The 14,351-nt window shown below is 63.0% G+C and overlaps 1 protein-coding gene across 4 annotated transcripts in view; it reads left to right on the top strand.

The window, feature by feature from the left end:
• Positions 1 to 14,018, top strand: part of LOC149124929 (phosphatidylethanolamine-binding protein 4-like) — a 209,745-nt gene extending 195,727 nt beyond the window's left edge. For 2 of the 4 annotated variants that reach the window (XM_089302168.1, XM_089302171.1), the window contains 3 exons: positions 2,009 to 2,054; positions 3,718 to 3,831; positions 13,725 to 14,018. In XM_089302168.1, coding sequence (XP_089158294.1) covers positions 2,009 to 2,054; positions 3,718 to 3,831; positions 13,725 to 13,867 — 303 coding nt within the window. In that variant the 3' untranslated portion in view covers positions 13,868 to 14,018. Of the gene's footprint in view, positions 1 to 2,008; positions 2,055 to 2,749; positions 2,893 to 3,717; positions 3,832 to 13,724 lie in introns of those variants that run through there. The other 2 variants (XM_089302169.1, XM_089302170.1) reach the window with 2 other exon arrangements.
• The last annotated feature ends 333 nt before the right edge of the window (positions 14,019 to 14,351 follow it).

Below are 14,351 nucleotides of genomic sequence, written 5' to 3'. Positions count from 1 at the left end.
AAAGCAGAACCTCCCCCACCCCAGAGGAGCCACAGGAAGAGCTCAGGGAGCCAGGCCACACAGCCCCGGGTCCCAGCATCCTCCACTCACTGCACACGTCACTCCATCTCTGGGCTCAGCGGGTTTCCTGAGCTCCTCCCAGGTATCAGTTCTCGGACTTACCAGGGAGGGAAGGCTCACAGCTGCAGGGAGCTTGGCCAATCCTCAGCCCAACCTGAGTAACTGGAAGCCATGCTGACCCCACTCCGCCACCGCGTCTGTCCCTGCTCTTCCCACCAGCGAGGACCAGCCGGGACAGATCCTGCTCCCTGGCAGGACTGAGTGGTCTACATGCCATCCGTGCCCCAGTGGAGGGCAGGGAAGGCGGGCAGGAAGGGCCAACACTGGCCTCGGCGAACCCAGCCCCAAGGGTTCTCACAGTGTCAGCCGGGCTGGCCCCCGTGATGACAGGGAGGGGAAGGTCAGGCTTCCCACCCTGAGCAAGGCTACAGGTCACACTTTCCATGGAGCTCCCCGCCCCAGCCCCCTCTGGGAAGAGAGAGGACTTGTTCGTCACCAAGGGCGGGACCCTTGCCGCCGGCGGGGGATTGCAAAGAACAGCCTGCTTGGGTTACCATTGTTTGATTTCAACAAACCGCTGGCTGGGCTGCCTTGGAAAAGAACCAGGAGGGAGGCTGGGCTGGCTTCTCTGGGCTGGGCCCCAGGCTCTGTCCAGCCGGGGAGTGCGGCCAGAGGAGCTGTTCTAGGAGAGGAACTGCTTGGTCCCTGAGGGTCCTTACCTCTTCCTTCCAGAAGAGATGGGTGTCGAGGGGAAGGGCCTCCACTCTCCAACCCCTCGGCCTTGTCCTGGGGCCCAGGTCCAGCCTGCATGGGGAGAGGGTCAGGGCGGATCTGGCGTCCATGGGGGCCTCAAGGTCAAGGCTCCCAAGCAGGAAAGATCAGGGTCAGAGACAGCGGCTGGGCGTTGCAGGGCAGAGACACCACCTTCACAGGGTATGACAAGCAAGCGTGGAGGGTCTGTCCCGCTAGTCTCCTGCCCCTTCTCCCGGCTGAAGGTGGCCGGGACAGACAGGGACAAGCCTGGGGCAGCGGGATCTCTGGCGCAAGTGGCCCCGAGTGAGAGCCGCAGTAGGCGAGCTGCAGCCTGAATGGGAGGAGGCCAGGTGGATTTTGGAAGGGGCAAAGGGGGAGCCAAGGGTTGACTCTCCCCCCAACCCTGTTCTCCCCACTCCAGGGGGCCTCCCACGTTCACCCATCCCCCCCACCTGAGCACCTCTGGGAGGCCAGGGCAGGGGCTGCACCCAAAAGGGCTTGGAGGACAGGGGGCCAGGGCACAGTTAGGTGTTGGCAGAATCAATTAAGAGCCATGCTAATCACCATCATTAAGGCTATAAAACCCCACACCTAGGGGCCTGCAGGGCTCCCTGGCATGGCCCGAGGCCCTGAGCCGTGGCACGGACCCAGGGGCCCGGCTCCAGTCGCTTTCATCTGAGCCTCTCCCCGTCCTGCACAAACAGTAATTAGCAACCGCCCCCGGAGGGGGGGTGCTCATTATCCCACAGACACTGAGCGGAGGGGAGGGATGGGGGGGAGGGAAACTGAGGCTGCCTCAGTAGCCAAAAAACCGCCCGCGGCTCAGGGGCCAAGTCAGCTCGAGGCTGAGGGAGAAACTGCTGCAGAATCAGCGTTCCCCCTAAACCCCCCCCCAACTCAGGTGGCCTGAAGTTCTGAGTGCCCCAGAGAGGGGACTGGGCCAACGAGGGAGCCCCGAGGGCCCCCAGCCCCTGCCCCCGCTGGGAGCAGACTCTGCAGGCTGATGGTGACTTTGTGCCCAGGAGGGTCCCACTGGGATTCCCCAGAGGTCAGGCAGTCTGGCCGGCCCCTCCAAGCCACCCTCAGCCCTGAGGCACCCACTGCAAACCCCACAGGGGTCCCCCGCTCCCCAGGACCCTGGGCACTGAAATGTGGAGCCCCGGAGTGACCCAGGGCCCTGCCTGTCTTCTTCCAGGGTGCTGACTTGAAGAAAGGGAAGATTCAGGGCCAGGTGTTAACAGGTAGGCGCCGACACCGGCACCCCGGGGCCCGCAGCAGGGGCCGATCTGGTGAGGCAGTGCCCTGGTGCTCTTCACCAGGCAAACCCCTCCCGCACCGTCCACCGGGGGCTCTGGTTTCTCCTGCAGCAGCCGGTCCAGCCCGCCACTGGCAGTGGCTCCGTTTTTCAAGAGGATGAAACGGGCAGACTGTCGGCCCCAGGTGGCACGGTTGGCCGGGCCCAGGGCCAGCAAGGGGCTGTCCAGACTGGAGAGCCCTCGCTCCTAACTGGGGTGCCCTCCCCTTCCCCAACTACCCCCCCAGCTCCCCTCCCTCTCAGATCCCCTTCCTGCAAACGGCAGCATAAGACTGAGCCTCACAGCGCAGGGAGGCAGCCGAACTTGGGGCAGCCCGTGGGTTGGCTCTCACGCCCAGCTCGGCCACTGGCTGTGGGCGTGGCTTAACGCCCAGAGTCCCCATTTCCCCACTGAGATGTGGAGAATGCGTGTAGCCTGGGCCAGAGGCAGGAGGGGGCGCAGTCTCCATCTCCCCTGGGAATAAACCCCCACTGCAGCCAGCCAGTGAGCTCTGACTCCAGACGTGTCCCCCACCCCCGGACTTGCCCTGGTCACCCCTCTCTGGCCCTCAGCGGGCCCGCCACACCAGCCCTCCGCACGCCGCGGCTTCCCACCCCAGGCTCGGACGTCTTTCTCCCCAGTGACAGGGCCTCCAACGCGCCTGGTAGCCCTGGCACCCGGGCCGTGGCACACACCTCGCCCGAGGCTGCACCCAGAACCACGGCGACGCACAAGGCTCCCAGCACAGCCGGCTCTGTTCCCACTGTGAGCTCGCGCGCACACACTCACACACATCTGCAGGCCCCAACCCTGGGGAAGGATGAATAGGCAGGAATTCCCCTGGCTGCAGGCACCCTTGTGAGCAAGAGAGCAAAGGAGGGAGGTGCTGCCCCACCACTCCCCAGGAAGGGCCATGGAGAAGCGGGGAAGAGCAGTGGGAAGGGGCAAAGCGACCTTAGGAGGAAGCCTGGCTTCGGTCTGGGCTGGCAAATCCCCCTCTCCCTGTACGTGCCTGGAGGTGGGATGAGTGAGAGCTGCCCCCTGCCCCCCACCGTTCCCCAGCCTCACCCAGGGAAAGTGAGGAGGAGGAAGACAGGCCTCTTCCCCAGTGCCCCGAACGCCCAGCTCCTCCGGCTCCCATGATCAAACCTTTGAACCCCGTCCCACCCACCCCCGTAACCACTTCCAGATCCTCCAGGGCCAAGCCAAGAAATCTGGCTTCTTGGACTTCATAAGGAAATGCTAAAATAAATAAATAAATAAATAAATAGAAATCCACTGGCAGACGCACTCCACGGAGGGAGATGGGTTTCTCTGCGGGCAGGAGACAAAAGCAGAGATGGGAGGAAGGCCTGGGAGCTACACGGGCGCCCAGGGCCTGCACGCCAGCCCCAAGGGCTTCCTCCCGCACCACCTCCTCCGCCGCCCCCAAAGCCCCCAAAAATGTGCTTCCTAAAGGGAGATACTGCGGTTGAGAGCCTGCCAAAGGCACATCCGGGTGGCCTGTGATGGGTGGGGCCCCACTGGGGGACTGCAGGGAAGTCAGCGGGGAGCATGGGGGGGGGGCGCGGGAGCGGTGCACCCAGCTCTCTTCTGCCCCTGCTCACAGCCTACCAGCCTCCCTCCCCGCCGGTGCACAGTGGCTTCCATCGGTACCAGTTCTTCGTCTACCTCCAGGAAGGAAGGGCCATCTCTCTCCTTCCTAAAGAAAACAAAACTCGAGGTAAGAGCTCCCCAGGTGAGTTCTGGGGGCAGCCCTGCAGTCCCCCCACGTTGGCGAGGACGTCGGCCTGGCAGCCTGGCCTCGGGTGAACCAGAACGAGCAGGCTGAAGGAGACGTTGGCTTCTGTGGGGTCTGCCCCTGCCCCGCTCCCAGGAGCAAGCCCTACGGACCAAGACAGCAGCATTTAGCTGGGTAGGTCGGTCCCAAAGGGAGCACCTGGAGCCGGGGAGGCAAGCACCCCCGAAACCTCGCCCGGCATGTGCGGGCAGCTACCCCACAACACCCCAGCAGGTTAATTGCACCTGTAATTGAGGCCAATCTGAGCCAGAGGGCCTTGGAATGCCACCGTGCCAGTCTGTCTTCATTGGTCCCTAATTGCTCCCGGGCTATCTCGGTGCTGGGGCAAAGGCATCCCCAGCCACACCCCGCCACCAGCTCCCCCGAGCTGCCCTCCACCTCCTCCTCCGTTCTCTGGACGGGACCCACACCCTGGAGCCTCCCGATGGCTCGTGCAGCCTGCCAGGCCTTGCTCCTCCTGCCCCCTGGGCCACGTGGCCACGGCAGCCCACCACTGGTGACCCCCTGGTGGGGGCCACGTCCCCACCGCCACTCTCAGAGACTCAGATCTCTTTCAGGAAAACGGGAAGTAAAGTAAGCCCCATGCACTCCGTCACCTCCCGGTTGCAGGGAAGGGAAAGGGTACATCCCCCAGGCTGCTGGGAAGGTGAGTGGGAGGGCGGGGGCCACCAGCCAGCTGCTCTCGCCCAGTGACCCCGCACAGCTCCAACCACTGGGAAGCTGGCACAGGAAGGGTTACGACTCCAGGGCCCGAGGCCCCAGAACGGCACTGGCTGGGCAGTGGAGGCCTGTAGATGTGTGCCGAGCAAGGGCCACCAATCACGGAGGGCTCCAGCCGCCCTGAGAGCCGAGTTGGTGCAACCTTTCCACCCGTGAACCCTCCCCAGGTGCCATCAGGCCCTTGCCAATCTGCCAGTCTCCTTAAACAGCTCTGCCAAGGGCATGCTTCTAAGTCTGGAAACAACGAGAGAAAGAAGCAAAAAAAAAAAAAAAAGGTACTGTGCCCAGGCCAGGCGGAACTCACCCAGTGCTCTGGTGCCCATCTCACCAAGAATGTCAGGCCCGGGCACTCACTGCCCAGCCTACAACGTCCAAACCTGTGAGAGCCTCATGGGACCGGGCAGTGCCTCTGGGTCCTCAGCTGGACCTCAGGGTCACAACACCAAGGTCCCGGGTAGGAGAATGAGCAGTCAGGGCACCAGTGCTTTCTGGGGCAGGAGGAGAGTAGGGGGAGCATTGAGAGAGGCAGCGAAGGGGGCAAGGGAGCAGAGGAAGCCGTATACCCCCAAGACACTCCCCTCTCTGTGTGCTGCCGCGGCTCCTGAGGCCTGCCCACAGCCTGCTTCCAGGCAACGCGGGCCCGAGTGCCCTCCTGGGACACGGAGCCAAGGCACAGGAGCTGGAAGACTCTAGAGTCTGGAATCCATCACAACTCCCTTTGCATCTTTGCCAACACTGGGGTTCCTTGTCCCCTGCCCCACTGCAAACCACCCGCCTTGGGTGTCTGTGCAAAACCCAGAACCTGGATCGCGTCTGGCCAGAACCCGGCTGGCGTCTGTGCCGTCCTGTTGGCGCCCAGGAAATCACCCTCCCAGAGGTGAGCTCCAGCCAAAGGCCAGGCCTGCCATGTGCCTAGCCCTGTGCTAGGGGGGCGTGGAGAGGACAGGATCCCAGGGCATAGGGAATGTTCCCTGCCTTCCAGGAGCGTACCGTTGTTGGCTTTGGAAGCAATGAAATTGCCATGCGGGGCAGCTTGTGATTAAATATGTAATGGTGTGTTTGTGCACGTGAGCAGATCTGGCCCTCATGCTGCGGACTTGGGGCAGAAGACCCCCCTTTCGGGAGCTAGGGATTTGACTTTAGGGCAGATCAGTGAGCCTCTCTCTCTCCCTCTCTCTCTCTCTCTCTCTCTCTCTCTCCCCTCCTCTCCCCCCTCTCTCTGCCTCATTTTCCTCACCAGGAAAACAAGAGGTCTCCCTACATGATGGACCAATCTTGGTGGGTTCCATAGGAAGAAAATGGGCTGGGGGCTGGGCCCTGGATAAAAAGGGTAGGGAAACTGTAGGTGCAAAGGGTTTTCTTTTTTCTCTTTTAAATTACTTTATTTGAAAGGCAGAGTTACAGAGAGAGAAGAAGGGAGGGAGAGAGAGGGAGAGAGATCTTCCATCTGCTGGTCCACTCCCCAGACAACCACAATGGCTGGGACTGCACCGGGATTGAAGCCCAGAGCCTGGAACTCCATCCAGGTCTCCCACATGGATGGCAGGGGCCCAAGCACTTGGGCCGTCTTCCGCTGCTTTCCCAGGCACAGTAGCAGGGAGCCGAATTGGAAGCAGAGTAGCCAGGACGGGAACCCGTGCTCATATGGGATGCCAGCCTCACAGGCAGTGCCTTAACCCACTACACCACAAAGCTGCCTCCAGATTTTTTAAGTGAGAAAATAGGGAGGGAAGGAGGAGGTTCTAGAACGCCTGAAAGAGGCGTGGCTTTGGTGAGTGGACCATAGGGAGCCAGGAGAGATTGCTCACTGCTGGAGTAACACATGACAGTCTTTAGAGACCCCAGAGTGACAGGACAAGGGGGGAACAGGGGCGCCGAGATGGAAGGTGGTGGGGGCCCAGCCTGGCAGGAGGAACCCAGAGCAGCTGCAGAAGCAGGAGGCCTTCCTTGCACAATGGGCTGGCGCTCCCTGCAGCACTCGGATGGTGCCCGGGGACTCCCAGGTTGCACCAACGCTCAGGTGATACCACACGGGGACCTGCCAACGATCACAGGCCCCAAGACTTGCCGTAGTCTGGTTTTCCCTCTGTGGGAAGGAGCTGTGAGAGAGGGCGCATGCAGCCAGCCCCCGTGCCGGGGAGGAACGGACAGCCAGGGAAGACCCTCACCTGAACCCTGCCCCATGCAGGCCCCTTCCCTCCAACAGGCTGAGCACAAGAGAGCTGGGGGCCGGCGCCGCGGCTCACTAGGCTAATCCTCCGCCTTGCGGCGCCGGCACACAGGGTTCTAGTCCCGGTCGGGGCGCCGGATTCTGTCCCGGTTGCCCCTCTTCCAGGCCAGCTCTCTGCTGTGGCCCGGGAGTGCAGTGGAGGATGGCCCAAGTACTTGGGCCCTGCACCCCATGGGAGACCAGGAGAAGTACCTGGCTCCTGCCATCGGATCAGCGTGGTGCGCCGGCCGCGGCGGCCATTGGAGGGTGAACCAACGGCAAAAGGAAGACCTTTCTCTCTCTCTCTCTCACTGTCCACTCTGCCTGTCAAAAAAAAGAGAGAGAGAGAGAGAGAGAGAGAGCTGGGGATTATCCCAGGGGCACCTGCAGGAGCGTATGGAGGGAGACGGGGTGACACTGTTCTGAACTGAGGGGGCAACCCCTCCCTGGAATTCCTCTCCCAACCGTGGCTTGGGAGAGTGTACATGTGTGAAGACGGATTTGAAAGGTGGGGTGACAGAGAGAGAGACTCTTCCATGCGCTGTTTCACTCCCCAAATGGCCACAACAGCCGGGTCTGGGCCAAGCCAAGCCAGAGCCAGGAACTCCATCCTGGTCTCCCACACAGGTGGCAGGGGCCCAAGCACTTGTGCCATCTTCCGCTGCTTTCCCAGGTGCATTAGCAGGGAGCTGGCTGGGAAGTGGAGCAGCCGGGCCGGACTCAGGACTCCCATGTGGGAGGTCAGTGTTGCAAAGAGCAGCTTAGCCCCCTGTGCCACCATGCCAGCCCCAGCCAATGAGATCTTGACGGCCTGAGTCTCGTTTTTGTGTGGCCGTGGACAAACTCCCACCCCGTGTCTGGACTTGGACTTCTATCTCCGCGAGACAAGGCATCGGACCAGCCAGTCTGCAATCGAGTGAGCCCACACGGACGGGCTCCCGACCCCTGCGCTCTCCCGTCCTCTGACTTCTGGACAAATGCAGAACAGCCAGGGAGGCTGGCCCTGTGCACCAAGCCCAGAGAGTGCTGGTGCAGGCGCCCCAGCAGGCTTCCCACCAGGGTGCCAGACCCACGGACAGGCCTGGGTCGGGGGGGTGCTCAGAGCTGCCCTGCTTCTGGTTTACGGGCTGCCCAACCCCTCTCGCCTCCCCTGGCTCCTTCCACTCCGGGCCATCTCCCCGCCACACTGGGCAGAACTCGCCAATGCCCTCTGCATTCCCCACCCCCACCCCCACCATGCGCAGCAGGTGCAGGGCGGGTGCTGGGCGCTGAGCGCTGGAGCAGGGGAGCTGTGCGCTCTGTACTCCTGGAAACACCCTGCAGAGCTGGAGCGCACACACACACACACACACACACACACTTGGGAACACAAAGAGCCCAGGCAGAGCGGCAGGAGCAGGGGCGACCTCGGAAGCCAGCAGACCAGACCCTGAGCTGCCGCCTCTGGCCAGGGCTGGCCCCGTTTCCCTGCTGTCTGTCCCAAAAGCCACGCTTTGCATTTCCGGATTTAGAGCCGACCATGACCTTGCGTCAGGCCTGGGATGCGCTGGGCGGTGACCTCCTTCCAGGTGAACTGCCCATCTCACAGCCCCATCCTCACCCTCCCGCCTCCCGCCCCCAAAGCCCCCAGCTGGCTGCCCGGTTTCTCCCAGCTGCCCCCAGGGTTGGGCATCCAGAGATGGGCTTGTAGATTCAGGAGCCAACATAATGCTACGGAGAGGGATGGCCTGAGAAGGGACACATAGGGACAGAACAGCCCCGTCACACAGGGCCAGAGCCACCCTGCCCCTGCCTGCCCCCTGCTGAGCGCTAGTCCCGGCTCCCTGCCCCTCTCTCCGCGGCCCTGTCACTGTCCCTAGCAACTCACCCCTTCAGCACAGCATCACGGGCACTGTCATCTCCTGCATATTACTAATTCACACACACACACACACACACACACAGGCTGCACGTTCTCACACCCCCACGCCCACGAACACACGTCAGCTGCCTCCGACACCTGAGAGGCAGCCACCTCTGGGAGTCGCCCCTTCCACATCCACTGTGTCCCAACCCCAGGCGGGCAGCACCACCTCCCCACCAGCCCCTCTACCTTCATCCCCACGGAGCGAATGAAGGAACCACGAGGCCCAGCTGACCAGGGGAAGTCACTTCCTCCTGACTTCCGGGCAGGGCTCTGTGCACCTGTCACCAGCTCTCCCGCATTCCTTCTCCCAGCGACCCAGGCCTGCAGACTCTGAGATGCGGTGTGAGACAGACACACTGCCGGAAGAAGCCCCCTCCCTGGTGAAGGCCGTGGCTGAAGCGAAACTCCCGGGGAGCTGTGGTCTGTGCCACACCACGCCTTGGCCACCTCACACAGAGGCGGCACGAGCCGGACCCGTGTCCTTCTTGCCTACAAGGGAGGAAATCTGCCTTTTATCCCACCAGATAACAGTCGGGACAGGGTCCCCTGGCCCAGGCAGCCATAGCCATGCCACAAGCACCTGACATCAGCAGCTCCGGATGGGACCACCCACCCACAGGGGCCAGAGAGGAGGGACGGGCAGGGACGTGCCACCCAGTGGGGTTGAGTCTGGCCTGTGGTGGAGCCAAGGGCATGAAAGCAGCAGAGCCCCAAGCAGCACTGGCAAATAGGAGGCACTGACACAGGGACCAGGCCTGGAGGGACTGGGGGAAAGCCCGCAGGGCTGGGACAGCGCCCCGTGGAAGGAAGGGGCCCCTCCCACCAGCGCACACACAGACACACACAAACACACAGCTTCCCCGTGCCCTCCCCACCGTGACCTCCCATGGTGGTTCACCTGGCCCAGGCTCGAATCCCCCAGGGCCCAGCCTCTGATCCCCGTGTGGGCTTGTGGCAGGCCGCTCTCTGCTGCCTCGAAGGGCCCACCCACCTGGCAGAGCAGGAGAACTGGGGGTCTGGGGACCGCTCTCCGGTGCCCAGGCCAGGAACTGCCTGGAATGAAGCCAAGCATCCCACCACCCAAAGGTCAGGCAGACGACGAGGGAGAAGGCACAGAGAACCCCCCGACACACACACTTGGCCTGTGTGCACCTGTCACCAGCTCTCCCGGGAACCCAGGCCTGCAGACTTCTGAGCCCCCAGGGTGAGACAGACAAGGCACAGTTACACCCCGGCTGCCCTAGGCCAACTCCAGCCAGGCATGGCCACGACTACAGAGACAAGGGCGGCGAAGTGGGAGCTAGACTGGCAGCTGGGAGCCGCCGCTCGTCTCGCCCCTTCCCTGCCGCCGTGGTGGAGGAAGGCGTCCCCGGTGGTCAGGCCTGAAGTCTGCTCTCCGGATCTCTGTAGGACACAGGGGTGCCCCCTGCACCCCTGCCAGCGTCGAGGCGGTCCCGTCCGGCCCCGGAGTTTCTGGAGCCAGCAGCATCAGCCCGTCAGCAAGTATTCCCCACAAGTAATTGGACGCGATGGGAAGAGGACCGTTGAGCTCCTGAGTGGAAGTCTCTGGATATCATTTAAGGCACAAAAAATGAAAGGCTCGGCCCTCCCGCCCACCACCGCCACGACATCATTAATCTCAGCAGAAAGCATCAGCGCTTCTATCACTGCCACCGGCCCGGACGCACCAGACAAATTACAGCCGAGCCGCGCTGTGCCGCCCGCTATTAGGTCGCCCTGGAATTTTTGTGGTTTTTTTTTTTCCCCTCCAGGGCCACTGTCCCCTAACAAGAAGCTGCCGCGGCAGAGAAGAGAGCAAGACCGGAGAAGAGCATAGCTCAGGCAGCTGGGTCAGGCGCAGGTTCCCTGCCTGGGGGGATGGGGCGGCTCAGAGCCGGGTGCCCAGGGTCCCCACAGAGACTGCCCCTCGGGGCCGGTGACGCCTATGGGCACTGCTACTTGTCCTGGCTGTTCCACTTCCAGGCCAGCATCCTGCTAGCGGGAAGGCAGTGGAAGATGACCCAAGTGCTTGGGCCCCTGCCACCCACATGGGAGACCCAGATGGAGCTTCAGGCTCCTGGCTGTTGTGGCCATCTGGGAAGTGAACCAGCAGATGGAAGCGATAGATAGATAGATAGATAGATAGATAGATAGATAGATAATAGATAGATAGATAATAGATAGATGTATGTCGCTCTGCCTTTCAAATAAATCTTTAAAAAGAGCAAGGTTCCCACTGCTGGCCAAAGGCTCCCTTCCAAGGCCTCACTGGTTGTTAGCACACTGTCAACTGTATTGTATTGGAAACTCGCAGAGGGCAGGAGTGAGAGCAGACAAGGGCCTGGGCTCCCCACAACACACAGACCTGACAGAGGCCCAGGAGGGGTTAAAAGGGCCCCCGCCCCCCGAGTCTGCGACTCCCCCAGCAAGGCGTATTCTAGCAGAGCACCCCCTCCCCGAGTCCCCAGGCCCCTGCGAGGGGGTCGGCAGGACTAGACTGGAGGGAGCATCCCTTTGTCACCTCTGGGAGGCCTGCGGAGCCCTGCATGCCTGAGGGGCCTGTCCAGTTGTCCTCAGCCTCCAGACAGGAAGCTAGGAGCAGAGAGCGGCCCTGTCAAGGCCATTCCCAAACATCCCAGCCCTGAACGGGAGTGAGGCGACTGCCGCTGCCCCTGGCTCCGCGGGACGGGGACAGCGCCCCCTAGGGTTGTGCAGGGAGCGGCCCATCCCAGCACCCCGCTCTGAGCAGCCCAGCCACTGGGCGGCGTAGGAGACGGGCTCAGCCAGCCTCCTCCTCCTGCTGGGGCCCTGCCCAGCCCCAGCCTGCGTGGGTCCAGGGAAGCAGTGCGGTGGCCGGGGCCACACGCGGCAACACCACCCTCTTCCTGCGTGTCCTGCAGTCCAGGCCAGAGCAGTGCCATGCAGGAAGGGGCTTTCCTCCCTGCGGTGACCACAGAAGCCACAGCTCCCATCTCACCCCACACACCCCCGAGGGCCTGACTCACCCTCTTCCTTCTAGAACTTGCTCAGGGTCAGTTCCTCTTGCCTCTGTGGCAGGAAGCAGTCCGGGGGCCGGGGGTGGGGGTGGGGGTGGAGAGGGGACAGGGCAGAGGCAGGGGGGGAGTGTAAGGAGTCGCAGCCAAGCCAGGGAGGAGGCGGAAGGCTTGGCAGCCGCAGCCCTGGGTCTCAGGAGCCCCAGAACCGCAGAGACCTCGGCAGCAGGGCCGGGAGGGAGCCCACGGCCCCCGGGGCACACAGCTCCTGTTCCTCCCCGCTGTGCTGCAGAGGGGAGCTGGGCTCTGTCAGGCGCAGGGGATTTCTCCCCGCCGGCCTGCCCTGATCTCGTGGTGGGTTTCAATTCCCTCCTTCCCACCCAGCGAGGAAGGCCCCGTGCCCTCGTGCCTGCCACACGCCAGCTCGCCCACGAACACACACACACACACACACACACAAGCATGCTACCCCACCCCGGGCAAGGGGTGAGACCCCAGCCAGCCAGGGTCCCTGGGGTCCCTGGCCTCTGATTGGACCCTCAGGCGACCCCGGCCCTTGGCAGTCAGTGCACAGCCGCTAAGTCCGGTGGGATCCGAAGGAACCCCAGGGGGCCATCACCGCCCCCCCCTCCGCCCCTTGAGAAGCTCCCTGACCCCGGTGCCCCGTGCTGGGCCTCCATCAGCCCCGCCGTGACCTGGAGAGTGGCAGGGTTCTCCCGGTAGCGCGGAGTGAGGGCGTTGGTGTAGAGCTCCTGACACACAGGAAGCCCTAAGTGGGTGCGTCATTGCCACTGCTGTTACTATTACTTTTAGCGCTTGCCTTGTTGCTATTGTCGTTTTGGTTTGGGGATGGAAAACTGTCCCCTCCTTGAAATGCCTGCAGCCCTCCAGGGGGAGGGTAAGTGGAGAGGAGGCATCAGCGACCTGGCATTCTGCCCTGTCGTGAAAGGGGTGATGGGTGCTGACGGGAGGAGCACGGGTCGGGGAGCGAGTGGCGTGCAAGTCCCAGGAGCCTCCGGGCTCCTGCTCTGTGGGCATCAGACACAACGGGTCTCCACTGCCCGCAGCCTACTGACCCCTGCCCAGCTGGGCCCCGGGCAAGGTCCTCCCCAGCCACTCCCTGTACCCAGAGAGCAAAAGGACAGAAGCCAAACTCTGCACGCCCCTAAGAAAAGTAGGTACGCTCCATGCCACGCGTGGGGCAGAGTCACACCGACACACCGTTCATTCTGACATTCAGACCCCACTGGGTTCCCTGCGCTTTTTCCTAGCAACCTCCTGCCCCAGGGTGCCTGAGGCCCAGGGTTTGAGAAACAAGAGCGTGGGAATATGCCTCTCACCCCTTCCCCGGGGGCCTCTCCCCAGGGCTGGGCTGTGTGTTCCTTGCCCAGCCTACTCACAGAGCCTACTCACACCTGGCCCAGACCATGTCCCTCTGTGCAACCGTTGTCTTTCCCCTAGTGAGGCCCCTTCCAGTCTGGGTACTGGGTGGGCTTCTCCAGGCCCCACGCCTGGGGGTGTTCCCCCCATGCCTCCAGGAACCTGTCCCAGGAGAAGGAGGTGATCTGGGTCTTGTTGAGGGGATAGCACAGACCGTTGGGCCGATCTCATCTGGGCAGCCGGTGTGGCCAGGTGGGCGGGCATCCTCAGAGCCTTGGTCATGGGGTCAGGGAGCGGGGCATGTGGAGGGCGTAGGCACAGGAGCCCACCCACCTGGACACTTCCTTTGTCATGAGAACAGGGTGGCAGAGCTGTGCTAAATACAGGCCACCGGGGAGGGAGACCCAAAGGGTCCTGGACTCAGCCTGGGCCCCTTCCCGGGGCCCCTGCCTCCACGAGCCAGACACACTGCCCACCTTGGCCCGGTGGCCAAGCTTGTCAGGTGCCGTCTCCACCGCCCCGGAGCTGGCCACCCTCCCGGGGCCCCCCGCCCCTGCCTTCCCTCTCACCGCCCGCCCGCCTCCCCATTGTCGGTTTGTCCTTCCAGCCTCTTGGAAAATGGACATCTTCCTGAACCGTTACCACCTGAATGAACCGGAAGCAAGCACCCAGTTCATGACCCAGAACTACCAAGATTCGCCCAGGTTCCAGGCTCCGGGCAGCGACAAGGCCAAGGACAGACGCAACTAGAGAGGACTGCCTGCCTGCCTGCCTGCCAGACCGCCGGGGTCACCTAACAGCCGCGAGTCCACGCCGCCCACGCCTACCACCTACGGCCTGGCTGTGGGAGCCCCTCTGGGTACAGAACCCTTCTCCTCCTGATTAAAAACAACGAAAATCATCCAGGCCCTGGTGTCTTGTTTCCCATCCTCTTTCAGAGAGCCAGCCAGAGGAAGCCGATCGGCACCGGGGTTGGGGATTTTGCTGGGGGTGGGGCACGGAGGAGCAGGAGGTGGGGCTCCGGGGCCTGAGCTGCAGCCAGGCACTGTCCGTCTTGGGCTGGGGTGCTGGGCCAGGGGGCAGCTGCTTGATCCTACGGCCGCCCCCAGCTTCCACCTTCGACACCATTTGTGACCACTGGCACCGGCTCCGTGCCTGGCCCCGGCTGGGTCTGGGGGTACAATGGGTGGACGGATGGAGGGAAACATTGAGGCTCAGGGAAGGCCTCGGGACC

The sequence above is a fragment of the Oryctolagus cuniculus genome, chromosome 8 (assembly GCF_051225735.1).
Source record: "Oryctolagus cuniculus isolate XC-2025 breed Fujian yellow rabbit chromosome 8, ASM5122573v1, whole genome shotgun sequence".
In the NCBI taxonomy this organism is placed as follows: domain Eukaryota; kingdom Metazoa; phylum Chordata; class Mammalia; order Lagomorpha; family Leporidae; genus Oryctolagus; species Oryctolagus cuniculus.
This window is presented reverse-complemented; position numbering and strand designations above follow the sequence as displayed.